Source organism: Phalangium opilio, unplaced genomic scaffold (assembly GCF_054372755.1).
Source record: "Phalangium opilio isolate 3A_F unplaced genomic scaffold, DU_Popi_V2 ptg000079l_1, whole genome shotgun sequence".
NCBI classification, from domain to species: domain Eukaryota; kingdom Metazoa; phylum Arthropoda; class Arachnida; order Opiliones; family Phalangiidae; genus Phalangium; species Phalangium opilio.
In genome coordinates, this window is record NW_028324187.1 from 5190820 (window position 1) to 5218481 (window position 27662).

The 27662-nt window shown below is 37.2% G+C and overlaps 5 protein-coding genes across 11 annotated transcripts in view; 1 reads left to right on the forward strand and 4 right to left on the reverse strand.

Annotated features, from left to right (window-relative positions):
* LOC149654340 (cell adhesion molecule Dscam1-like) overlaps window positions 1–3947 on the reverse strand; it is a 57850-nt gene extending 53903 nt beyond the window's left edge. Inside the window, exon 1 of the mRNA XM_089845809.1 lies at window positions 3855–3947. The gene's annotated coding sequence lies outside the window, so the exon portion shown is untranslated. The remainder of the gene's footprint in view (window positions 1–3854) is intronic.
* A 6237-nt stretch (window positions 3948–10184) lies between these two features.
* On the forward strand, window positions 10185–12874 carry LOC149654342 (lysosomal acid glucosylceramidase-like). Its single transcript, XM_089845815.1, has 10 exons — window positions 10185–10297; window positions 10579–10788; window positions 10848–10997; window positions 11134–11267; window positions 11352–11521; window positions 11583–11826; window positions 11889–12107; window positions 12166–12329; window positions 12389–12523; window positions 12587–12874. The coding sequence occupies exons 1-10, from the start codon at window positions 10240–10242 to the stop codon at window positions 12810–12812; spliced, it is 1710 nt and encodes a 569-aa protein (XP_089701941.1). The 5' UTR covers window positions 10185–10239; the 3' UTR covers window positions 12813–12874.
* A 153-nt stretch (window positions 12875–13027) lies between these two features.
* Window positions 13028–20113, reverse strand: LOC149654343 (alpha-mannosidase 2C1-like). The gene is made up of 13 exons (XM_089845813.1): window positions 19734–20113; window positions 19453–19649; window positions 19217–19347; window positions 18809–19153; window positions 18593–18721; window positions 17480–17785; window positions 16239–16627; window positions 15920–16177; window positions 15354–15583; window positions 15112–15285; window positions 14690–14800; window positions 13930–14223; window positions 13028–13381 (listed from the first exon to the last, which is right to left on the reverse strand). Exons 1-13 carry the CDS (start codon window positions 20098–20100, stop codon window positions 13112–13114), a joined length of 3201 nt encoding a protein of 1066 aa, XP_089701939.1. The 5' UTR covers window positions 20101–20113; the 3' UTR covers window positions 13028–13111.
* A 358-nt stretch (window positions 20114–20471) lies between these two features.
* LOC149654344 (uncharacterized) lies at window positions 20472–23048 on the reverse strand. 6 transcript variants are annotated; one of them, XM_089845819.1, is made up of 12 exons: window positions 22906–23048; window positions 22788–22841; window positions 22248–22584; window positions 22069–22186; window positions 21688–21978; window positions 21520–21611; window positions 21214–21457; window positions 21102–21147; window positions 20937–21035; window positions 20798–20874; window positions 20671–20742; window positions 20472–20613 (listed from the first exon to the last, which is right to left on the reverse strand). In XM_089845819.1, the coding sequence occupies exons 3-12, from the start codon at window positions 22556–22558 to the stop codon at window positions 20572–20574; spliced, it is 1392 nt and encodes a 463-aa protein (XP_089701945.1). In that variant the 5' UTR covers window positions 22559–22584; window positions 22788–22841; window positions 22906–23048; the 3' UTR covers window positions 20472–20571. The 6 variants fall into 6 exon arrangements, with proteins under 6 accessions (XP_089701945.1, XP_089701944.1, XP_089701947.1 ...); XM_089845818.1 differs by having other exon boundaries at window positions 22248–22579; window positions 22740–22841; XM_089845821.1 differs by having other exon boundaries at window positions 22069–22183; window positions 22740–22841.
* Window positions 23049–24354: 1306 nt separating this feature from the next.
* LOC149654345 (protein CEPU-1-like) overlaps window positions 24355–27662 on the reverse strand; it is a 64147-nt gene continuing 60839 nt past the window's right edge. For both annotated transcript variants that reach the window (XR_016370577.1, XR_016370576.1), the window contains 2 exons: window positions 26400–26462; window positions 24355–25526 (listed from right to left, as the gene is read on the reverse strand). The gene's annotated coding sequence lies outside the window, so the exon portion shown is untranslated. The remainder of the gene's footprint in view (window positions 25527–26399; window positions 26463–27662) is intronic.

Sequence of the window (27662 nt, forward strand, 5' to 3'; positions counted from 1 at the left end):
TCTGACTTTCAGGAAAAAATTCGTAATATACTTATGTCAATATCCATATATTGCCGAAGCTACGTCATTATTTAGCCCTACGTATATAAGTTATTCTTTATATATAAATAACACTAGCAATGTAGAGCTCTAGATTACGTAACTATACATTAATTAGATGCGAATGGTTCTTAATCATTCCGAGAAGAAGTCTGTCATCGAACTTTCTTAGAGTTATAGCGGTTTCCAATAAATATAGGTATCAGGACCTGAATAGGGTCATACGTAAGGGCGCCTGTTATTCAAAGTAGGGCCTAGCCTAAGAACCTTCCGGATATTTATGATACTATATAGCCTACAAGGACTGCGTGGTATGATAACAAACAATGGAAGGTAACAAAATTTGTCAATATCAATCAACTTACTGATCGATCTATTTAGTATTACTGACTGAAGATATTTTACAGTCAGGTCAAATCGAGAGAAATGTTAATCACCCTCAGATTCCCTATAAAGTTGGCTTCTAAAGGTTAAAGGTCATCATGTCCATGACAAAATTCAATTGGTTCGCACACCAGAAGAAATAGAAGAAGTTCGAATAAATCTTTTTTATGTAAAAGATTTCACGGAAAACTATAAATTTCAAACTGATAAACAATAAATAAAATTCGTAGATTGGGAACTGAACTTGCTTTTACTTATAGGATAACGTGTGCCAAATTATCCTTATATCATAAAACTGTGATTAATTTTGAGGTCCATCCATTATCAAAAACAGGAAAGAGAAAAAGTTTAAAGGCGGGAGGGGTCGAAGGTTGGAAGCCTGGAGAAGTTAAACTGTCAACCTAATCAAAATGTTCAATCTTCTTTTGAGTTTTGGTGCGAGCGGCGAAGCTTCTTGGGCAGACACCGCTTCGCTCTTAGACTTTTCACAAAAGCAAATTGACTTCACCGCTTTTCAAGATTTTCATATACCAGAATACAATTCCCCTGAACCTATGGCCGCACTATATACGCTCTTTATTCATTCATATCCCAGAATTCATATTCCTTATGTGTTAGTGCAAAAACATCTTAAGTAGGTATGTTCCATAAACAGGCGCTAAACGTTTTGTTGGAATTAAGTTGAGATATAACGTTTGGGCATTAGGGTATAGGACATATTGCTTGCCCCATGGTCCAACGTTCAACTTTCCTATAGCTCTACATAGGAATCTGGATATGGGCGCGAATTTCCTCGCGAGCCGCTAAGGTAAAAGTGTAGGGGACCTGTCAAAAATACCAAGATAAATGGTTCGTATAAAATTCCAGCCCGTTTTGCCGCGTTTCTCCAACTTCGAGTATTATTAGAAGTTCGTAATAATTAAAGTAAGAACGTTTCGTCAAAAGGATAGGTGCATTCAAGATACAGTAGTAGAATTGTTGATATTAAAAATTAAAATATCTCCCAGCCCAGTTAAACTAATGATTAAATCTGCAATGTTCCGTGAAATCAAGTTAGGTGCGAAAGGTTTTGGTTACGTTTTTACCAACTAACCCCTTTCAGTTTACTGACTAGTACGTCACACCCTCCTAAGTATAGCCATGGTTCTGGTATCCATATTGGTGGCTTTTAGCTTTGAACCCACCAATATGGCCTTGCAAACTATCTTACGAATTTTAGCCCCTCCCCCAACCTAAAGCTCCCTATGGAAAAAAATGAAATAATTTCATTAGTGTACGTACTTCGTATTTTATGAACTTCTGTTATTAATATTAGGAGTATATTATATATAGAGTCGGTGGCATTGTGCTGGAGAGAAAGAGAAAAGGGGAGTTTCCCGGATTTTTCCGCTTAATAAACCGCATTTTTCCAAGCCTTTCCTAATAGACTACTACCAAACTACCAAAAAGGAAAATTATTAGGAAACTAGTTCGTAATAGGGAGAGTGGAGAAGGGGTCAAAGGTTCCTTAGTCCTAAGTACAGTCTTGAAAGGCTTCAAACTTTACTCGGAAGGAAATGACCCAACGTCTTTAACCCGACCCTATTCATCCAAAAAGAAAATTTCCAAAAACCGAAAAAAAATATGGTTTTGAAAAATTTCGAATTCAGCGTCAATTTTGACAAACATTACTAATTATTTTCTTGTGATTTCTTAAAGATAAATAATATCAAAGGTCAAATTAAGGGATAACGGCATATAAATAAATAATTAAATTACGTATTGAAACATTTTCTATCACAGAAAATGTAATATATACATTTTTTCCCCATTATAAATTAATTTCCAAAATACAAATTGATATTTACTAATTTAAAAAAAATCAAGTAAACAATTCATTGTTTACTCGGAGGGAGGCCAGTATTGCTTTGGTCAAGTAACACACGTGTTTTGTATAGAGACTAAGTCCATTCTTAGATGGCGAACGGCGTATAGTTTCCCCCGACCGATGTAAAGGAGCTAGCTCTCTTTCAAAGCATTCTTGCAGAAAATGAGGAAAATAATTACGGAGATGAGAACAAACACGGTTAGGTGCACGCACGCGCTGCCAACCTTCTATCCCTCACACATCCACGTGGCTAAATTCGCGCCTTTATGACATATTTTCGCGGGGAAAAATGCCTACCACCTGAATAGCGCCTGTACTTCATTTCTCAAAATATTTCTATGGAATTCCTAATACCATAGGCTTTCAGTTAAGACCTCCACGTGTTTATTTATTGCACGTGCACATATCACTATGGAAACCTAATACGGCTATTCATTGATAAGTTCTTGGTACACACACGCTCCATATTTCAATCATATAAGAAGTAGGATATTCTTATAACAATTTTTCGTTTTATAAATTCGAATTCATTTCTATTCCTGGACGATTTTTTTACATATGTATATAAATTTTTATCCCCTTCAAGATGTAGGCCTAAGACTCTGGAATGGAGTGGGGGTCTATAAGTTTTCGAAATTGAAGGTGGAGTCTCGGTAAGCTTCATAGGTGACGGACGCGAGGAAAACCCGGCGCAAAAACACTTTTTCAACCCGGTAAACCAAGACATAGTTCACAGGGTTCATTGACTGAGCCCTCGTGGCTGGTACAAATACTCTTTAAATCGTGTACAGCCCGAATAACAATGCAAAATGTTCATAAAGATCCTCTTCATAGGATTAATTTGGGCTTATTTATAAGACACCTTTTAACACTGCTTCTATAAGAGATACAGTGAAGTCCTTTGAGTATGTTATAGCCCAACTCCTCCCCTATCCAACGATACTAAATACTTGGGGTTACAATTACAATCAGGGTCCAAGTAATTAACCAAAATGTTTACAAACACCATCTCCATAAGATTAAAACGGGCTTATTTACACAATATCTTTTAACTCTGGTTACATAAGAGATACAGGGAAGTCCCTTGAGTATGTTATAGCCAAACTCCTCCCCTATCCAACGATACCAAATACTTGTGGTTACAATTACAATCAGGGCCCAAGTAATTAACCAAAATGTTTATAAACATCATCTATCTCCATAAGATTAAAATGGGCTTATTTACATAACACCTCTTAACTCTGGTTACATAAGAGATACAGGGAAGTCCTTCGAGTATGTTATAGTCCTATTTCTCACCTTTCCAACGGTACTAAATACTTAATCTTTCAATTAACAATCATGGTCTGATAAGCAAGTTGGGACGCCAACTCTTAGCTAGGAATAAATAAAAATGCAAGATATGGATCTGTGTTTGGGCCTTCCTTGTTTTTGGTTATCACAGTTACAAGAGAGTTCGAATACTAAAAGAAGAGGGAGAGGTGGGTGGGTGAGAGCGATGTTGCAGAGAGCAACTCGGAAAATAGAGGAAGAAAACGTTGGAAGGCATTCATGAATAACTTACTCCACAGAGTAAGAAATCAATAAAGTGGAACGTGATGTCGGGCTTGTCACTTTAGCCCTTTTTTTTCCGCTTCCCCGCATCCTTTCCTCTCGCTCTCGTCGTCCAACATACAACTTCCTACTTCCACCCCCGGTTTTTTCTGGTTCACAGAATCAGTTTTCTTCAGAGCTCAAGACATTTCCTACAACAGAAGGCGATAATAAATGAAGTACTCCCAATTTCTACCTATACTGGAACTTAATGTTCTGGTTGGAGGTAAAGTCCCAAGTACTTCGTTTGGTTCCTTTCTGGTACTGAAGGTTAAACCTCCTTACACCAAAAACTAGTTGATTTGGATCCCATTCAAGCTTCGTATAGGCGTGTATGGCTACGGGAATCAGGTCTATCAAACCGATGGATGTCGTTAACTGAAGTTACTACGCTAAAGTAATAAGAAAAAAAAAATAAAAACTCACAAGGACTTGTTTTCTAAATTCTGTACGTCCTTCATTTGGCTTTTCACGGATTATATTTCAGTCCAAACAGAAGTTAGTTGTCAGTTGTCAGTTTGTTAAGAACATTATTGAGGTATAAACTACGTCATCTCTTTAACAGTGGTAAAAAAATTGCGTTTCAACCACGTATTTATTGAACAGTGCGTTTAACTTTGAATCACGTCTACCTACTGGATTTCTGGCAATACACATTTGTATTTTACAAATTTGAGAAATCTTTCTATTCCATATTTGTATTTTTCAGGGGGACTTTAACCATCGCAAACTCGCGGACGTAGGAGCTGACGAGTTTAGCCGGTCCCGATAGAAAAAAGAAGTTAGAAATCGCCTGAATCTACTGATGTAATATTTGTGGCCTGGACCTGAATTTATACATAAAAAATAATAAAACGTGTTTTCCGAATTCAGATATTTTAACCCAATACTATAAAACACATACCAAGATCTAAATAACGAAACATACAGAATATTTCAGTCCAAAAATAACGCAAATTTTCTCAATAAAAAATAACAAAATTTTCTATTATCATTTAAATTTATGGTTTAGGTAAAACACATCTAAATGCAAATGAAATTGATTTTTCCCAATTGGAAAAACAAAAATTTCAAAAAATATATATAAATACAGGAACAGGTTCGAGTTGAGAAGTTGGGTTAAATCAACTGTGTTATACGAACGCTTACAATTGGGAATAAAACCATTTAAAACTGAACGAGAAAGAAATAAATGTATTCCCTAGTTAATTCACTGTCGTATCAAAAAACCATAATACAATAGAAACGAAACTACATTACCATGCAGGTACCCTTTAAACTAAAAAGGTAAAATTTATCACCCCGAGGCCCATTTCATCTCGTATAATATTGGGTAGCGGGCACTTCAGACAGTAAAGGCCCCGAAAGCATGTCCAAACAGCTAAAGAGAGATGGGTATGTACGCAAAAAAAAAAACTAGAAATTCTTTGGAAATATAACTGTCACGCGCAAATAAAAAGCAACAACGCGTGTATAAAGAGATACGAGACCCCGAAATGCCACATGGGAGACGAAAGAAGACGAGAACTGGGAATAGGGGACGTTCCAAAGAGAGGGAAAACCATTTGTCATAAACCTGCAATTGTGACAAGCATAATTCACAAACTTCATGGCCCTAGCTGCTACAGCGTCGTTCACTTGATCCAAAGCAAACGCCTTCTGTAACGTCGGAAAGACTTAACATTGATAGGATCTGTTTACAACAGAACAAAGACGTTAGACAGGACATCAACGCTACTAGTCCACCACCAAATTTGGATGGTTTGTATTGTTTGAAGACACAGCTTAATTTAAGTCTTTGTTGTCCAAGTTCTGTCTTAAGAAAATTAAGTGCTATCAACACACCTACACTGTAAATGAAAATGTTCCGAAATTGAACTTTTAAAGGTTCATTGTCATGCAACCCTGTGAGCACCTTACTCGGTTCCAAAATGAACTATTTTCAAGGGTTCCTTTTGAAGGTTCAACATTGGACCCGCAAAAGGTTGAAATTCATACCATCGAAAGGTTCGCTTTTCTACCACTGTATGGCTTATAGTAGCACCTTCAGAAGGTTCAGTTTCGCGCCACTGCTCGGTTTATAATCACACATTTGAAAGGTTCAATGTTGCTCCCACGTCTATTTGATTGATTAGAAATTACTTCTGTCTTGTTTGAAGCAAGCCATACCCAATGTATCTGTTGTCACCATACCCTAATAATGTTAATTCCATCTTAAATAAACAAATTGCTCAAACACACCAGCCTCTATTATACTTTTCAACAGGAAACCGGGGTTTTAGTTGCGCAAGGCAATGAAGGAAAGCGCGGGGATGTAATCTTGCAAAGAGAAAAAAGAAAACGTCTTGAGAATTCTTTATCTTCTTGACTCGTCGATATTCTTTCAAGACAACAGAAACACAACAACGGAATAATTTAAGGGGGACCGTGCCTAAATAAGTAATGAACACTGTATAGTGGTACACCGATCGATGATAACCAATATAGTTTAATTGCAAATAAAACAGAGAAGCAAGTAGAAAGGATGGTGGGAGGATTATGAAAGAAAACAAAGTTTTCATCAAATACATATAAAATATTTGATTAAAATCGGAATACAATTCTTTTACGAGGAAAATATTTACCGATTGTTCATAAACAAACCTACTGATTAATATTTGTTACGCATTCTTAGAAAACAAATATGTTCTAATACCCCAACCATGGTTTGCTTATAAACAGAGAATAGAAATTGCCCGTGTCTTCTCTTCTTATGGTATCGTATAGAAAATTGAATATATTGATAAAAATAACAGCTTGGTGGTTAGTGCCCACACACACACCTCTCTCTCCAGGACGCGGGTTGCGCCAGCCACCTAATAAGTACCACCACCAGTCCACCTCACCTCCCAGCTCACTGTAACCCAACTCGGACAAAAAGGAAGCCTAAAAACTCGTCCGTAATTCATAAGAATATATATTTCTTATTCCTGGCGCAGTGAGGCGCCAGATGTTGGCATCATATTGTGGGTGTAACAGAAGTTCATAGTAACCGAAGTACCGAAAACAGCCAGGCCTACCCTACACCCTTCAGTAGCATCTAGTTGCAAAATTACTTCAAGTTAATTTGCTTCCACAAAATTGGTAGGAGGGTATGTCGTAAGAAATGATTCCAGTGATAAGATATTTCTATTTCCGACATATAGAGGAAACAGTTAACCCGAGGGGTTGGACACTATTCTATATAATTTCGCTTACTTCCTTTGTCTTCCAAAATAATTAAAGATTTGGGTTCATTACACAATTTATCCCCAAAATACTTTAAAACACAAGTTAAGTCTTGGGATGTGACTCATGTCCGGCACCTTTCCCAGGTCTATCCAATAGCCAGGGTACAATGGTACGGACGACATTAGAAGCGCGTCGATAAAGACCATTACGGTTATAGGTATACCAACGACTTACAGTATGGTAGCACTGTGGTACGGACGACTTTCTTTACTTTTTCCTATACCAGACAAGGATATGTAATATAATGTTTCCTGTAACCTGAATTCGTCTCACTCAATTAAACGTTAATGACGCCTTAGAAGAAATAATTCCTGTTATAATTAACCAGTCTGAAACCCCTAACTATCTCTTAAAACCCTAATTAGTAAAAATACTCTAAACTAAAGTCAAACCGTCCAATTTTTCTTTTCTAAAATTCATAAATATCAAAACCTTTTTGACCCATTTAAAAATTTTCCAAGCTTTCCCTGACCCCGGTGACCTGTTATTAGAATTCAAAATTTTAGGGTAATTATGCTTACGACTAGCGGCTTGTCAGTGACCTTAAAATTACTGCCATATTTAAAACCGTTCTCCTTAAGGATAAATTCTCGAAAACCATCCCAAAACTAAATCAATTTCGGCAAAGTTTTGCCAATCCGCGTGAGCGTGGCTTAAAAATATCGTATCGATTTTACATCGCGAAATCCCAGAAAATAAACCCAAAAATGGAAAATACATTAACCCGAAGTACTTACTTAATCTACCTTCTTCTTTTATATCCCCATAAAGGAAAAAAAAGAAAACCCTGGGAAAGAACATTGATTTTAACTTCGAATTTATAAAGTTCTCGATTAACGTAAGAGAGCGGGAGAATTATAGGTAGAAGCCAATAGTACAACCAACTTTTAAGTCAATTTTGCGGGACAAGAAGATCCAGGGGGAATAGTGGGAACCATAGAAGAGTGTGGGAAACTCATTTCCATGCAAATGAATTAGGGGGCTCTTTAGGCAGTTAGGCCCAGACCGGAAAATCATTTGAATATTAATTCCATTACCCGGAACATTTGTTGTCCCTAAGAGACCTACAAAACGCTAGCTCTTCTTCTTTCTGCCGAAGACCAAGTACTTCCCAAAACTAACTCTTCTATCCCCAAGAGGACCAGCGGGTCATTACCAACTCTAACTAAAGCGACCAGGCCATACACAAAAGCCATAGTAGAATGCCAGTTTAAAAGCGAAACTGTTCCGTAAGTTGGAGAAGGCAGTGGACATACTGAAGATTCTCCAATGCAGGTGTTATTCTTAGACGTACCGTTCGCGGCTATAGGCTGCGGACAGGGACAGAGTTAGGGTTGTTTGAAGATATGGTTAAGGAACTATTACTTATTTTCAAAATCGTAGACTCGTGTGAAGGTATTTTCAGACGATACAACGTTTGACCCAACTAGATGGGTCAAAAATTCTTCAGTGATCAATTTATAATTTGTTGATTTAACTGGTCCAATTACTTTACTCAACTAAAGTTGACTCATCTAATTGAGTCAAAAATTTGTATCGTCTGAAAGGGCCTTAAGTCTTCGTTGCCATAAAGGTTCGTCGCAATCATTCATTCAAAGTATCCTGAATCAGTTTCCGAATTAGAATTCCGGATTTGTCCGAAGTTTTCCTGTCCTTTCAAACTTCACCGGACCCTTTTTCTACACACCCCCACATCCACACTTTAATTCTATACAGGGTATACACAATCTCTTATAATTTATTGGAACGTCAAGAAAGGGGGACGTCCTAAGAAAGAAGACAATTGTCTTAAGAGATTTTTGAACGCCCTGTACTCATTAGTAAAAGCTAGAGAAACTATTTGCAAAGACAAGTTTTAGCCAAGCACGTCAGTTCTTTGTTATTACGTCTTTAGATAAATTTTAGCTTAAGAAACACGAGAAGAGCTTTAAGAATAAAAAGATTGAAGCGGAACAGGTCCTTCAGGTTAAATCGTGACGTGCCTGAAAGCTTTTTACCTTATTAGTTTAGCCTTTCATTAATTATCAACCTGAACTCTTTTTTTATATTAATTAAGTACGCTAAAAGCTGCACTTTCAATTTGTGATAGATAAAAATAAACTCATACTTGAAATCCCCTATTTTATATAGATGTACCATATTTTATCAATGTACAGAGGGTGTTTTTGAATTTATAGGGTCTGTTTTATGGGTCAGTAAAACCAAGAAGCGATATCTAGTTTACTAGGGAGAAGGTATAAATTCGCCACATTTCTAGCTTTATCTCCAGTCCAAACGTAAGTCCGGAGTTAATCCCCGCCGCCTCTAAATTACAACCAGCAAGCATCTCATTGGTTCTTGAAAACTCACGTCAGCGCGACGCGAATGACGAAAATTACAGTCATATTTTCCGACTGAGGAGAGTTGGCGAATAACCCGGCCTCCTTTTACGTCCCCCCTTGTATTTTGAAAGGGGGACTGGGACTATGGCCTCACGAATACTTAGGCATCTTATACCTTCTCCCTAATAATTTGGATATCGCTTCTTGGTCAAACCGAGTGCAAATTGTGACCCAAAGAAGGCACCTTTAAATCTACAGCAGACTCATCAAAAGCACACTACATACAGATGTATTTTTTGTTCATTAAACTTGAGCAGAGATAAATTACATAAATATTTTTCATTTGTTTATCCCCATTGTTTTGTCAATATACGAAATGCGCAAGTATTAAATCTGGTACAAACATGTGGCTGCATAATTTGACATAAACCTAATAAATAAAACGGCACAGTAAACTAGATAAACATAAAACTGATTTCGCGTATTGGGTCATTTCAAACGCTCTAGTTTCATCAAAACATACGGGTGCCTGGTTATTTTACCCCACTGATCTCGAACTCTAAAACTTTGAAGTTTAAATTACTAAACCACGGTCGACGTTAGCGTGTCAGCGGATTACAGGCTACAATTACCAAGTTTATGTAGTCGAAGAGAGCCGCGCAGGTATATGGTATAGCTAGCTACGTTTACGCGAAAACTGGAGGAAGCATAAAAACCTTTTCTGCAGTTCTCATTTGAATAATACCGAACACTTGACAGACAGCCATGAAACAGCGTACAACTGCGATTCTCATACTGGTTTTATCATTGGCTGTTTTATTGGGTAATGTTCTTTTATAGATATTAATCGAAGAAAGCACGCCGGGATTTAAAGTAATTGAGATAAAAATTCTCTCCTAAATTTGACCTTTCAAAAACAATCTAAATGAATTCCCTGACTTTGGGAAATTTTTTAAAAAATACCCGACCCTATTTGGGCCATAATTCAAAATCCCAGACCTTATTTGGACCATAATTTAAATAACATGACTTATAAATCCCAGATCGCATTCCTACTGAAAAGTGAAGATATCTTAGAAAGTAACTATAATTTTTTTTTTGCAGTAAAATGTCAACAGACATGTGCGCCACGAACGTACCAATCAAATAGCTTCGTTTGCGTATGCAACGAATCATACTGCGACACTTTACCCAGTATAAACCTGCACTTCGAAACCATTGCGGGGACTGTAATTCTAATTGAAACCAGTAAAACGGCCAGTCGTTTCACCAAGACTTCTAAAAGACTCACTACAACTCCAAGCAATAACACTGGTAAGCCTTTGAAGTATAATTTAACAAAAAACTAGGCTATAACAAACACCAATTCGTAGATGCCGTCAACATTGAATTAAACACCTTTCACCGTTACCAAAGAATAATTGGGTTTGGCGGGGCTTTTACTGACAGTGCTGGTTTGAACATTGCTAAACTATCAAACTCACTGCAAGATACTTTGATCAGAAACTACTACGCTAAAGATGGTAAGCTAAAATTTTTTTATTCTGCAATTCAAGCTTAAGGGGATACATCATTTACTTCCCCCTAAACGCGCCTACCTTTAAACGGATTGACCTTGATATACCAGAAAAATAAAGACCTTAAACTTAACATACTCAGGTTCCGAGTACAATATGGGTCGGGTTCCCATGGCGAGTACCGATTTTTCAACGCGTTTGTACTCTTACGACGACTTCGAGAACGATTTTGCCTTAACTAAATTCAGTTTGGCCGTAGAAGACAAACAATACAAGGTTAGCATAAGTCAATTAAAACAGTCCCTATCTAGTATATGACAAATCCCCGAATACATTGATTTAATTCTAAAACACATATAGATACCGTATATTAAGAAAGCCAAAGCTTACTGCACGGCTGAACATCTATTTCTTTTCGCAACCCCATGGTCATCGCCATTTTGGATGAAAACTAACAACAATATGACGGGGGCAGGTACCCTCAAACCGGGGGAAATTTACTATCAAACATTTGCCGATTATTTCGTCAAGTAATTAATAAAAAACCATTAATTAAGAGCGCAAATAATTTAAAACTAATTTCGATTAAAGGTTTCTTGATGCGTATAAACAAAACGACCTCCGATTTTGGGGTTTAACCGCGGACAATCAACCATCTGATGGTTTCACCGAAGATTTTCCTTTTCAAACATTGGGTTTCACTAAAGAAACATCAAAGATATTTTTAAATAAGTACTTGGGGCCGACGTTATCAAGGAACAATTATGGACCCGAATACGTCAACATAATGTTAAACGACGACCAAAGGACGCATCTACCTGAATACGTCGAACCGGTTAAGTACTTCAAAACACGCGAGTAGTTTCCCAATAACTAACACTTGAAATATTTTTGTAGACGTTAGACAGCGTATTAGGGGACAAATACTCGGCGGGTATCGCGTTTCACTGGTACTTAAACAACCAATCAGATCCCAGAGTTTTAGACGAATTGAAGAAAAATCACCCGAACAAGTTCATCATGTCAACAGAAGCTTGTAACGGACCAAGAACAGCGAACCCGGTTATTCTAGGCAGTTGGGACCGAGGAGTCTTGTACGCCCACGATATCATTGAGGTTAGATTAGCCTTTTTGGAACCCAATAACCAAAACTGAGCAACATTACTTATTTAAGGACTTGCAACATTCAACAAGTGGTTGGATCGACTGGAACTTAGCATTGGACGAACAGGGTGGACCCAACCTGGTCAATAATTTCGTGGATTCGCCGATAATTATAAATGCAACTGCTAATGAATATTATAAGCAACCGACCTATTACGTTTTGGCGCATTTTAGGTAAGTAAAAAACTATTAATTCAGAATAATCTTACTCGAACTTCATATTCCCTTTACAGTAAATTACTTCCACGAGGTTCCGTTCACATTGAAAGTAAAGTCACTTCCCCAACTGAGACTAATTTAAACTTTGACTTAGAAGTGGTTGCCTTCGAAAGACCGGATAATGGCATTGTGGTACACGTCTTAAACCGGTAAACCACCCACACAAAACTTAACAACTTTTCAATCATAATTACAATTCTCCAAAATTACAGAAACCCTACAGCGGTCCCAATAAAAATACAAACCGAAGACAACAAATATATTGAAAATATCGTCTCACCCGATTCATTTCAGAGTTACGTATGGTGGGGTAATAATAAACCGTACATTAAGCCACCAACCGAGTATACAAGACCAACCGAGTATACAAGACCTAGAAGTTATCAAAATCACAAACCTTTGGCGCTCCATAGAGTGTACCGTCGAAGAAGATACTAATTTTTATTTACATTTAAGCTTAAATTTGTTTATATCAATAAAGAACTACTTGTTCTGACAAATTTTGATTTCCGATGTTAGGTGTTGAAAAGATACAATGTTGTAGGCTTAAAAATGACATTTTACCATAAGACACCCCTAAACAAGTAACGAACATTTGAGTGTTCCATGACACCCATTTTATGCTGCGACCCCATTTATAAATCAGATATATATTTTTAACTTGGCGTACATGTTTGTTTATATATCGATATCAAAAATACATACATATATATTCAATATCTGAATAAACTAGGGCTTCATACTAAACAGACCTTAACGGTAACTATTTGGAATGGGGTGAATGACAACTGGAATTCTAAACGCGGTTCCAAACTTCGGATCTCAATCGCATTTGTGCTCAAAACGCGTTCAAGGGCGTCGCAATACACCAATTCCTTAGCGCAAATCGGTGACTTAACCACGGTTACGCAATGCGAACCGTAACTTTCGTAAAAACGAAGTATCAATTCGTTTGAGTTACTTTCGGATACTTTGAGCGTCTCCAAAATAACGGCGGGGTTGCAAATCTGCAAAGATTTTCGACGACTAAATTCGCGTATTGCCGAGATAATAAAGCTATAGTGTAACTGTACAGCCAGAATTGCTCAAAATACCCATAAACAAGCAAGGAGTGGCGGAAAGTGAACATTTCAAAATGCAACAAGTTGTATTATGCAGGACCGGATAAAGCAATTTTGCACCCGGTGCCCGAGATAATTGCGCAACCTTAAGTAGGAAAATAGGAACAGCAAATGTTGCTAAGGGGGTATAGTTTAACGCAATGCGCCCCCAACAAGCCTTGCGCCCAGGGGCCAGTGCCCCCTCAGCCCCCACCCCATTTATTCCGGCCCTGGTATTATGCCTAAAGCTGGTAGCTCCAAAACCAAGATTGCAATAAACATTGAAACATTCCAATTCCAAACGATGCAGGCTAAATGGTTAGGAATCAATGCCACTTGGTACCAAAATAACGTTAAGCAAATAAAACACTAGATCTACGAAATAGACCTAATTGGCCAACTGTAACCAAGTACACATAGAGCATGCGCGAAAAAATAAACAAGGTTTGTCCTACCTCAAACCAGCTTTTGCCGCCACAATCGCTCCGAGTCTCCGTTATCAAGGGTTCAGAGTTCAATTCGTAGGCTTGATTTATGACGCCAGCTTCTTGGAATGTCCCCTTATGTGGCATGATGGCGTAGGTGAAAGAATGCTTTCCCATATCCGCATTTTCATCGGGGCTTTTAGGGGATCGTAGTAAAGATAGAGACATAATGTTGCCGCGTACAGAATATCCGTATTTGCTGTTATTCAAGAGAGCTACGCCAAAACCATACTCGGACATGTCCACCCACTTATGACCGCAAACCTACAAACGTGTTTTATCTTAAAGTCTTGGTTAAAAATCCGCAAACTTCACTAAAAAGCCCGGTTTAGGGTTTGGCTTAAACTTTTAGTCTAATCACGACAATATTTTCAATAATTCCGACGATAATTAACATGAACTATTTTCAGAACTGTGACCTTTGAGTGACCTTCAACGGCTCGGCGCCTCGGTTTTCTAACATAACTAAGGCCTAATTTGAAATAGTTCACAAGCCTAACCTTTCCTTACAATAGATTTCGGTGGGAGTGTAATACCAAGTTAATGCCAACTATTTTCAAAACTGTGACCTTTGAGTGACCTTCAACGGCTCGGCGCCTCGGTTTTCTAACATAACTTAGCTCACAAGCCTAACCTTTCCTTACAATAGATTTCGGTGTGAGTGTAATACCAAGTTAACCTTATTAATTTCCCCGAGATAATTTAATTACGAAATAAACACGTGACGTACCTCAAATCGAGCCCAATCCCACGAAGTATTATAATGAGTTGGTCGTTCCAAATGGCCATATTGAATTTCATAGGTCGCGTTTTGGCTGTGAACGTTAACGGGAAACTCCACCTAACGAAACAAAAATCGCAAAAAAAAATTGCTAAAACCCGATGGAAACTGTTACCGAAAATGTCGTGACAACGGACTCGCGAAGGAAATATGTACTACGAATTTTGAAAATGGAAGCTAGGCCTACTTTTTTGGTACTCATAATAAAATCAACGTAATTTTATTTGGGAATAATTGCGACTTATCAGAAATGGTATGTGGGGAATAATTGCGACTTATCAGAAATGGTATGTGGGGAATAATTGCGACTTATCAGAAATGGTATTTGGTGCCCGATTTTGGTCCATAGATAAGTTCAAAAATTCACTGACCTTCAGAAACTTGTGACTTTCGTGCCAATCCACTTGGGTATCAAATCGCAGATACTTGCTGGTAGCATCCAAAGAAATCTCTTGTTTTAAGTGACTTTTTTCCCCGAATTTTACACTATAACTCAGTTTAACGCGTAATGGCCCACTTTCCTCAACAACAGGCATCAAACACGACTACGTTTAAGTTTAATTAAAAAAATAGTGCAATTAGGGTGTATATAAAATATTAAAAATAGGCTTACGTCTTTCGAATTCACAACGTCTTTCCTCGTTTCTAAATGGTAATCCATTACGTCCCAAGCATCCCAGTATAAGGGAATATCGTCAAAGATAACAAGGTGATTGCCCCAACTTTCACTAGTAATGGCTTCCCGACCACTTTCCAAGCATTTTAAACTTGCGAGTCGGCCATATTGGTCAATGGTGGCGCTAAGATACTTGTTCTTTAGCGTGAATTGAGTCCCGGTTTTCTCTAAATCATTATTCAATTATTTATATAAAATAATTGAATAATAATCCCTTGATGACTTTTGAAGCTATAGGTTTCTACATTCTGTATCACAACTATTTTCAAATTGCCCCTGACCCCTAACCTTTGACCCCTTGCTATAAAGTTGACTTTTGAAGCTTGGTTACTACATTCTGTATTCTAAATTGCCCCTTTCCCCTGACCTTTGACCCCTTGCTATAAAGTTGACTTTTGAAGCTTGGTTACTACATTCTGTGTTCCAACTATTTTCAAATTGCCCCTGACCCTTGACCCTTGACCCGTTGATAAACCCTGTGATAAATTAATAAAAATATTTACCTAAGGTGACAATATTGAAATCAGGAATAACTGATTTATGCAACAAAGAATATCCCATTGAAGGTATTTCAACGGGAATCAGAATTTCATCATTCAGAATCTGATTTGGAAGAATTTCGAGAAATTTCTTATTGGAATCACTCAAAATTGAAGCGGGAACACTTATAATTTTATTGCAGGTCCAAGGAAGCGTGTTGAAAATGGCTAATGTCTTGGCGTCTTTAATTTGACCTTCACTTTTTTTAAGCACCATTTCGCCTACGGAAGATTGACAATGTCCATGCCCAAAATTTGTCCCTGTAACTGATCAATTTCTTACCTAAAAAGCTCAAAATCTTCTTTTTCATTTGATCTAATTGTTGGAGGCACGATTGGAACAATTTCTTGGCTTCTTGATGTACGAGGCTAATGGAGGAACCAGGTAATACGTCGTGAAACTGATTCAACAGCACTTTCTTCCAAATATCGTCAATATCCCTTTTGATTTCCGGATATTCATCAGTCGGGCACTCGGTTTGGACGATGGACACCAGGAATTCCAGATCACGGAGTGAAAACTCGCATTTTCTATTCAGTTCCTTCATGTCCGCCTGTGACGTGTATGTCCCGTTGTGCAACTCCAAATATAACTCCCCTTTCCAAGTGCACAGTTTGTTCTTTCGCGATTCCAAGTGCTCAAATACTTCAGAAGGACGCCCCATTTTGATTCTAAGATATTGCCACAAAATTTTCACCCCCTAAATTACCTGAACTTTTTGGTTTTTTTTTTTTGTAAATTCGCTGACTTTCCCCTGAACCTTTTGACCTATTTTTAAATACCTTAACAATTGTTCGATCTTTTACCTATTTTTAATACCTTAACACTCGTTTGACCTTTTTGACCTCTATTCGAATTCGCCGACTTCCCCTGACCGTTTTGACCTACTTTTAAACTCAACAACTTCCAATGACCTTTTTGACCTATTTTTAAATTCGCCGACTTCCCCTGACCTTTTTTGACCTACTTTTAAATTCGCCAACTTCCAATGACCTTTTTGACCTACTTTTAAATTACCCAACTTCCCCTAACTTTTTTGACCTAGTTTTAAATTCGCCGACTTCCCCTGACCTTTTTGACCTACTTTTAAATTCGCCAACTTCCAATGACCTTTTTGACCTACTTTTAAATTACCCAACTTCCCCTAACTTTTTTGACCTATTTTTAAATTCGCCGACTTCCCCTGACGTTTTTGACCTACTTTTAAATTCGCCAACTTCCAATGACCTTTTTGACCTACTTTTAAATTACCCAACTTCCCCTAACTTTTTTGACCTATTTTTAAATTCGCCGACTTCCCCTGACCTTTTTGACCTACTTTTAACGCCAACTTCCCTTGACCTTTTTGACCTACATTTAAATTCGCCAACTTCCCTTGACCTTTTTGACCTACTTTTAAATTCGTCGACTTCCTCTGACCTTTTTGATCTACTTTTAAACTCCCTAACACTTGTTTGACCTTTTTGACCTATTTTCATATTCCCAGACTATGCCACTAAAGAACTTAAAAAAATGGTACTTACTTTGGAATGCCATCAACATCCTTCAGAATTCCTTGTCGTGTTATCATGTCTTCAATGGGTCCACCTCCTCCGTCACCATAACCAAACAACATCAGACTTTGATTGACTCTTCCTTTGTCTTGGAGGTTGGACACTTGTTTCAGGGCTTCTTTAACTTCCACTTTCATCTCGTAAGAGTCTCCAGGAGGGAAATGGGCGATAATGGAAGAACCATCAATACCTTCCCAGATGAAATTATGATGAGGGAACTTGTTGACTAAACTCCAACTGATCTTTTGCGTCAGAAAACGATTTATGCCACATTGCCTGTTTATAATGACAATTGAAAAATATTTAGGCCTATTTATTGAAGCTCAATCATACAGGCCTATTTATCGAAGCCTATTCTTATAAGCCCATTTATCGAAGCCTATTCATATAAGCCCATTTATCGAAGCCTATTCATATAAGCCCATTTATTGAAGCCCAATCATATAAGCCCATTTATTGAAGCCTATTCATATAAGCCCATTTATTGAAGCCTATTCATATAAGCCCATTTATTGAAGCCTATTCATATAAGCCCATTTATTGAAGCCTATTCATATAAGCCCATTTATTGAAGCCTATTCTTATAAGCCCAGTTATTGAAGCCTATTCTTATAAGCCCATTTATTGAAGCCTATTCTTATAAGCCCATTTATTGAAGCCTATTCTTATAAGCCCATTTATTGAAGCCTATTCTTATAAGCCCATTTATTGAAGCCTATTCTTATAAGCCCATTTATTGAAGCCTATTCTTATAAGCCCATTTATTGAAGCCTATTATTATAAGCCCATTTATTGAAGCCTATTATTATAAGCCCATTTATTGAAGCCCAATCATATAAGCCTATTTATTGAAGCCCAATCATATAAGCCTATTTATTGAAGCCCAATCATATAAGCCTATTTATTGAAGCCCAATCATATAAGCCTATTTATTGAAGCCTATTCATATAAGCCTATTTATTGAAGCCTATTCATATAAGCCTATTTATTGAAGCCTATTCATATAAGCCTATTTATTTAAGCCTAATCATATAAGCCTATTCATATAAGCCTATTAACTTAAGACTAATTATTCACATTTACCTCATAATTTGAGGCAATTGAGCTGAATAGCCAAAGGTATCAGGAAGCCAAAATTCTTGGCATATTTCACCAAATTCTTGGCGGAAAAATGTCTGCCCATATAGAAACTGACGTATAAATGACTCTCCACTAAAAATAAATAAAAAATTAATCACTTCCGCTCACTTCCGTCCTACCGGAAGTTAAAATAGTAGTAGTAAAACTCTGAAATAGTACCCAGGTAAATTTCCATCCATTTCAACCCAAGTACCTCCAACAGGTATAAACCGGCCATTTTTCACTTGGACTTTGATTTCCTCATACAATTTTGGGTAGTTATCTTTAACCCATTGAAACTGTTGAGCCTGAGAGCAAGCGAAATTGAAGTCAGGATATTTCTCCATCAATCTGAGTGTTGAGGACCAACTGCGAGCGCATTTTCTAATAGTTTCATCATAGGTCCAAAGCCACGCGCAATCAATATGGCAATGACCAACAGCAACAATTTGGTGTTGAGTTTCACCATTTCTTTTGGAGAAAAATGACTTGGCAATGGATTGGGCTTCATCCATGCCTTTAAGTCTACAAGAATTGATTAATCATTTGATTAATTTCATAATTAAAGTTAAACGTGTTGCAAAATACCCTGGATTATTTTGAATAGCGTTAATTATATCATTTCCAGCATAAAGAGCATCAAAACTCCTTGGATTTGTTTCAGGCAATTCATTGGCAATATCGTGAAGACATTTCAATGATAATAGCAAGGAATAAACCTTTAATTAATTAATTAATTAATTAATTAAAGCTTCATTAACTAAACTATTTCATGTTTATTTCAATTAAGAACAATTAAGGTTAATAAACAAAATTCTTCTTACTTTTCTATCAAAAGCTGCAATTTCGGCCATTTTAAGAGTGTAAGATTTACCAGGATCAGGTGGACCGATCATACTGTCTTTACCGGCACCAAAGGCGTTATTGCAAGCCATTTCAACGTAGAATACCTGGCCATTTTTCCTATCATTGCTCTGGCAACAGCTTGTCAAAATGTAATCAGTTCTTTCATGAACACCACCTGATGTTCAAAATTAATTGGATCACAATTACTTAATTAATAATTAATTAATTGATTAGTTTAATAAATAAAAATATACGGTACCAGAAAGCCCTTGTAGAGGTACACCATCATTTGACCAAATCATAGCTTCGGAATCTGAATCCCAACGTAAGTGTACTTCTTGTCCAGCCCATTTTTGTTCAGGGATTCTAACGCTAATCTTAAACCAATGGGTTGACCATGTTGGTCCGAATGGTTGACCAACGGATACTTTAGAAAACGAACCGTATTTTTGATGCAAAACTACATCTTCGAATGACGGACGATTTAAACCACAATCTACGTGTTCTAAACTTTCTAAAGGTAACTTTTCAGGGTAAAGTTTTCCGTATAAATTGACATCCGTAAAATATAACGGCGATATAAACTTATCAATTCTTTCTAGTGTCGTTCGTTTATGTTTAAACATAGTTAAATTTAGCTTAATATCTTTATTTATTTAATGTTTAATTACGGATCGAACTTAACAACACCGGCATAGCAGAATAACTAGCAGACAACAAGTATAGTCTAAGCCGGTATCATTTTGAATATTCCATGGAGTAGTTATACGGGAGTGATAAAGAAATTTTCTTAACAATGCGTAAATTTTAACGAAGTATTTGCTAATATTACTCTATGGTGGCAGATTGCTACAGCCGAGCCAATAGAAAACCTTAAAAAATTTCAAAAAGCGAAGCAGCACCCCGAAGCCTTTCATTGTTACACGAATATAAGGCAAACTCGAACAGTGCCAATTCCCCATCCCAGATGACAGAATAATGTCGTTAATTTCAAGATAAGCCTAATTAGAAGCCATAACCATTATCCTCCACTAATTAAATCAAATATAATTTAATCAACTTAATTTTGACACCGATATTTTTAGTTACTCGAGTTATTAATGTGGTCTAATCGGGGGATTAACTTTTTTGGCGGCTACCTGAAAGTTACTTACATTTAATAAACATAACTTACCTACATTTTAATGATGACTTACCAATTCCCAATCAATTCCTTCGAAATAGGGATGATCGTACAATTTCCCCGCCGAATTTCTGCACTCGTTGTCCTAAAAATTAAAATAGTAATTAAAATAATTAACATTAATAATTTGCAAACAATACTTTTTGAAAAATAAATCTGAGAAATTGGGCTTCTCTTTTCGGTAAATTTTTAAGAGCAGTTGCCAAATGAGCATTATCTAAAATAAAATAAATATTATTAACAATTAAAGGAAAGGCGTAATTAGCGTTAACTAATTACCAATTTCATTAAAATTTTTGCAGAATTTTAATAGAAGGTTTTCACTGGTAAGCAGTTCATAGAGAATCACTCCAATATATCGTACATTAGTGCCAAATCCTGAAAGTTCATTTTAAATTTAAACCCCAATTAAAAACCATAACTTATGGGACACGCGATGGCTACCATTGGATCTCGACTGTCGTTTGTCCGATTGCTTCATCAAGTCATACTAAATAATTTCCGAGATAAATTATGGCAAAATTAATTGCTAGGTATTACATGCAATTAAGTATACCTCGATTACCGGTTCAATGTCACGGACGTTTTCCAAGTGAGTTAGAACGACGTGACCTTCTTGGTCCAAGTAGACGTTGCACAACGTGAATGGTTCCAAGTAAAACCCTTCGAAATCCAGGAGATGTACGGCAGCTACAATTTCGGCAACGTAAAAACGCGCGTCCTTGGGTGACATGGGACCTCGTCCTTCTAATATGTACCATAGACTTCCGCTTGGAATATGTGACGTCACGATGTGGCAACTACGTTTAAATTACGATTCAATTTTCACGATACCTACTTAGAACACTTCACCTTAACTTACCCTCGTTCGTCTTCAAAGTGATCTAAAACTTTTTCGAAAAATGGTGAGTAACAAAGCCGGCGTAGAGTGTCTAATTCCAACTGGTACATATCCTGGTACGAGCCAGTTTCATATTCGATTAAATAATAGTTAGTATATATAAATCCAATAATGAAATGGTTAGCTTACTCTATATTGAGGTTGGTAAGTTTTTATGGTCACCTGTTTCCCATCAGTCGTTCTCTCGTAAATGGCACGCTCAGCGTAATCACTATCCCAACTTATATATTCAGACTGATCCTCAGTGTCGTAGCTCAGTTTATAATAGGGTTCATACGTTCGAATTGTCAACAGTTCACCTTCGGGCGACTTCTGAAAAATGCCACGTGTGTGGTAATCGCTCTCCAATCCTAAGTTTTCCACGAATATATATTCGTAGGCTTCATCTTCGTTTCTGTTACCGTCTTCGATGATTTTGGGCTGCAATTATAATGTTTTGGTCATCATGACCTTGAGTAAATGTTTCAAGGTTGCTCCCCATGCTGCAAAAGAAATTAGACCTATACTCACTTGAACCGGATTTACCAATGTCCCCACATCCTGTTGGTTACAAGTCCTCAATGGCTCCTCGTCTGAGCGACTGGACTCCATTTTAGGACATTCGAAGACTCTTGGGATGTCTTTCCTACTAAGACTTATACTGAAAACTAGTCATTTATGCTAGGAGTAATTGGAAACTAAAGTCTTACCTGCTCAGGTCACTGTACTGAAATAAGTGTCTCTTCAGACGTCCAACGATAGAACGTCTTCGGTCCAATAATATTATACCAATAGGCAGTACGGCCACGAAAAAGAATACAAATGGACTGATGTTCTTCAGACTTTCTAGGTTCATGGCCTCTTTGACGTTTGGTTTGACAAGGTGGTCAGCTGGGTACAGGTGATATTGGGGATCATCGTAAAACCAACTCTGTGTGTCTTCGTTTTCCGAACTTCTAGAGGTGTCCTCCAAAAAGTATTTTAACGTCTCAGTAATCCAGGAAAACGATCGAACCGCCATGTTTGTCCTAAAATGCTATGCCTAATCTGTCCAAGTAGATGAATTTAAATTAATTTCACGTGAAGATAGTTTGAATTTACAGCGCGTGATAGCTTAAATTTCGACGCGCTTATCTCAAGGGATAGTGACACTGCAAACGCATGCAGGTTTGAATAATTTCACCAAAAATTAATTTCAAAACCTTTTGAATTTTAATAATTATTCTACAGAAACGCAAATGGGTGGTTACGAAGTGTTTGATGCTGTAACGTCCAAATCAAATTCATCCCAATAAAAATCAGACCTTGAACCAACAAAAAATAAATTTACATTCAAAAATTCAATTTCCGCATTAATATAAACCTTACCAACTTCTTACATATTATCGCTAATGTCAACCGATGTCTCGGACTGACTAGTGATTTGATTCTCGTCATCTTCAGGGGCAGAAATTTCATCTTCCGTTAGCATTACTTCCTCAATTCCAGGAGCTGGAGAGTTATTACCATCTTGGAAGAACATATCAAGCACAAAACCCAATGCCAATTCAACCAAGAGTCCAAGTATCAATCTTAAAACGGTATAAATATCGGCGTTCAAGTACCACGGTTGTTCAGTACATTGTTGACACTCGTCTGAAATCATAGAACATCACTGTTGTAATTGGGGGAAGGTAGAACCAGCACGAGGACACCTTACTGATTGTCGATGTTCTTGGATTTTTCCAAATGTTAATTAACGACAGGATAGTACCGTTAATGAGTATTTTAATTAAGTGCGCAATTTTCATAACGAATTTTGAAGGAGTACACAAAAATTTTAATATTTCTTACGAAGTATAATTTTGCCTTTTTAAGTTAAGCCTAATTATAACTATCGTGTTTAATTTCACGTGAGCGCATGAAGTTGAAACGCGTGTACAAAATACTTTGATCTTCCCGGGTTTTCAAACTTACCCATTATTCCGTATAGTATTTGTCGATCGAAACCGCTCTCGAAGCGAAACTGAAGTCGCGACATCTCGAAGGGACCATGGTGTGGCTTACCACACGACGCTAATTGTTAATTATACTTATTAATTTAAACGTGAATGAAGGGTTTCTGCCTCAAGTTGCAACCATTATCGTACCTAACTCGCTGGTCAATATGACCTAAGTTAGTTCCGAGTAAAACCGCAAAGTCGCTACCTTCACCGTGGACCTTTAAAACAATATCACACCTGGGTTTCAAGCAACTTGTGGAACTCATTCAGGTACAAATAAATTTAAGTACTTAAACAGACTTATCTAAAAAGGAACAATAATTAACTAAAATAAGGTAATTAATAAATAAATAAATAAATACAGAAATTGGAGTGATAAAAAATAAATAAATTTGAAAACAACTTGGAAGAGTATAAAAACTATTTCAATGTTTGTAACAATAAAGTTTTGGTCTAAATATTAAAGGTCCATGAACTACTAGACACTCTATATTTGAGGGGTAAGGGCTTCCCGTTCAATTTCACCCCTCTATTACGATCGTCGGCGTACACATCTTCTATGGCTGGTTCCATTGTGATGTTATTTTATCGGGTTGTCGAGCTGGCGCCAGTAAGACGCGACCCGGACTGGTGGTATCGTCTTATCCATTAAGATATTCCCCGTTCTATATCACAAACTCTCCACAACCCTCTTTTCTCCACCAATATTCCGTATAGAGCATCTCTCTCTCTCTCTCTCTCTCTCTCTCTCTCTCTCTCTCTCTCTCTCTCTCTCTCTCTCTCTCTCTCTCTCTCTCTCTCTCTCTCTCTCTCTCTCTCTCTCTCTCTCTCTCTCTCTCTCTCTCTCTCTCTCTCTCTCTCTCTCTCTCTCTCTCTCTCTCTCTCGAAGCTCGTCTCTTCTTGCTTTCGGGGCAAGAAGCATACAGTCCTACTTTTAGAGTGTGCTAAATCAAGGCTGTTTTTACCATCACAGTCACTCGTACAAGCTCAGTTCCCATTTAAGAACCCTTCCGACAAAATATGAACGCAAATTACCAGCTTAAATTTTTGTCGTAATGGCATAGCCAAGAACGCTCCTTAGAAACCTAGACAGTCCTAATTCTCACACAACTTCAATAAAATCTCTAATTTAAAAGGATTATTTCTAAAATCGTACCATATATGCAATGACTCGTAGTAATCCAATAAATACAAGAGATTTAAGTTAGCATTGGGTATCTTGGTATGACACTTCGACAAATGACCTCCGGTAACCTTCCTGATTAAAAACAACTACGGTAAACAATGGTATGCAATGTTTTAGGCTTTGCCAATTTTAATTATCCCATTGCACCTCCTTATGACCTTTCATCAAATGACCTCCAGTGACCAACCTGATTTACAACAACTAAAATATTTCATTCAGCTTTTGCCAGTATTACTTAATTATCTGTTTCACAATATTCAATATTCAAAATTAATTTCCAATAATTTCGAAATTAGTTGCGCGAATTTAGAAGAGTCACAGTGCGAACAAGACCCAATTGGCTATTTTTCCCCCGGTCCTCCCCCCACCTTTGGTTCCTTCCTTAGCGTATCTTCTAGAAAACTGGACTAGATTCTCGGGCGCAGTGCATTCTGGGCTGCTCTCTGGCCGTTCCACCCGATCTCTCTTCCCCGCATCCTACATCCATTCCGATGGAAAGGAGATTGCACTTAGAAAATTAATCCCGTATAACGGAGGGAGGGGGGAGTCAGAAAAGGGGGGAAGGAAAACCTAATGCGGCCAGCCAAGACTATTTTTTCCTTAGATTTTCTCCTTTTTTTGTTCCTTCTCCTTGGGGTTACATTCCTCGAATTTATCATCTTTTCCTCGCGCTATAACTATTTTTATTTTAAGGAATTTTTCTTTTTCTTCTGTTCAAAGACGAAGTCTTACTAAAAAGTACGTCTTTTTGAATTATGTGATTTCTAGACGAAAGAACTATATTTTTTGGGTCATTTATAGTCTCCGTGTGGGCGACCAATCTGTAGGGAAAGAATTGGAGTATTAATTAAAGCGTAACACGAGAAATATGAAATGTAATTTTAACAAATTTTGAAAAATTATTTGAACATGGGATAGGGAATTGCGTTTTAGTCAAAATTGTTCCGACATCAAGGTATTGGACTTTGTAGTCATTTCTTAAAGAAGCTAGCTTAAAATGACCTTGATATACTGAAAAACTAACAAATGCCATATATGGTATCGACAAAAAGAGAGCTATCTCGGAATTTCTTTCTCCTCTAGGGAATATTTATAAGATCTTGGACTAAAGTTTTTTTAGATGCTTGTACAAATTCTATAAAATTTGGGCCAATGACTTCAAAAACAAGGCTTGCTTCAGATCATTTTGGAATTTTATTTCGCTTTAAAAATGGGTAAGGTATATGGGTACGTATCTCATCTATTGATGGCTTAAGTAATTCCACGTATACTTTTAGAGGAACGTAGCGATATCTCTCCAAGGGCGATTGAATTGGAAATAAACTATCTTCGTCGGACAATGTTGCGTACGCGTGTCTTCGCTCAAAATCGCGTGACGATCCCTGGCGAAATTCGTCCAATCAACAAAGAGGAATAAACCCTATAGTAGTTCCTTAAAATGTTATTTCTAACAGTGGAAATGCGAGATAATGTCCCCGTGTTCAGGAATTTGACAAGAAAACGCGTACGGTAACGTGTAGAATACACCCTAGACGTCAATTTAGACACTTAAAATAAATTAAGTTTACAAATAAATATTTGTTAGGCCTAATTTGAAGTTCAAAGTTCAAAATTCCGTATGATTTTCAAAAGATCTCGAGTCTCGAGATGCCCTACGTTTTCAGTCAATTGAATAACTCTATCCTTTCCTTTACCTGTATAAGATCTCCGTATTCTTCGCCATGACGTGAACCGGTAACGTGCACTCTGGAGCTACTCTGAAACGAGAAAATACGACAATTATTTGACAAGAGCATTGGGAAATAGATCTAACGACCCTGGAGAGTAGCTCGGAGCGAATCCGGAACCCGAGCGGGGTCGGGGGTCGATCGGGGATTGAGAGAGATAGAGTTGTTCGTGCTTTTGTGTTCCTTCAATACTTATATAAGCCTCGGTCATAACTTTTACGTACAACGACGTTTCTTCAAGGAAATAGCGCAAAATTTCTACGTCGCAATAGCCGTTCTAAAAATGTCCCTGCGAATATATACGCGATTCGTTTCGAGGGGAAACGGAAGTGAGGAAGAAGGGAAGGCGAGGAACCATGGGATATCTTGCCTTCGTCTGTGAATAACTTAAGTTTAAGCAAAAAAAATGGTTATTGGAGAGCAAACTCTCTAAAGCAGTTTCCGTTCTGAACAATTCTCAAATTTTCCAGATTCCAAGATTGTGCAGATTGAAATCTCTGTAGGATTGATACAATGTTAGGTTGTAATTCCACTTGAATAATTGAGATTAAAATCAATATCAAATTTAAATTGATAAACTAAACAAAACCGATACATATCTCATAAATAAAAGAAGAAGAAAAAAAATCGAATCTCCATATTGAAATCAAGTTCTCCTCCCCGGAGATGCTTTCCCACTAACAAATTAATAGCTCCGAGGGTACATGAATTAATTCATGGAAATGAATAGATTTTATGCTATACACACTGTTAAAAATAGGTTGGTTGGCTCTAATAATACAACAACTGTTTAATATTCATTTGTATCTACGTATTAATTCATGATACCCCGTATTTGTTACCACAAATTCCATTCCCTGAAAACCCGTCAAAACCTTGAAAAAAAAAACCCCGATACTTCTTAAACAGGTAGAGTCCTACCCCCATCCCATCCCCCCAGGTATCAGCGAACCGTATACTGATTTGGGGGCAATAAAAACAGAAGTAATATAACAAACATAAATAAGATTTAACTTGAAAAAATGCACTAAATACCTTAACATAACATCGAGTCGCAAATTTTCCTGATCTTACTTAAAAAGACGCGTTACATTTAAGTAAGTAAAAAAAGGGCCCAATTCGACGAAGCCTTAATCAAAACAGAAACTTGGTAGAGTTGGTAAATTTATTTTAAACTAATTTCCATATTAAATCAGGTTGATATAGCTAACCCTAACGTAACAGAGAGCT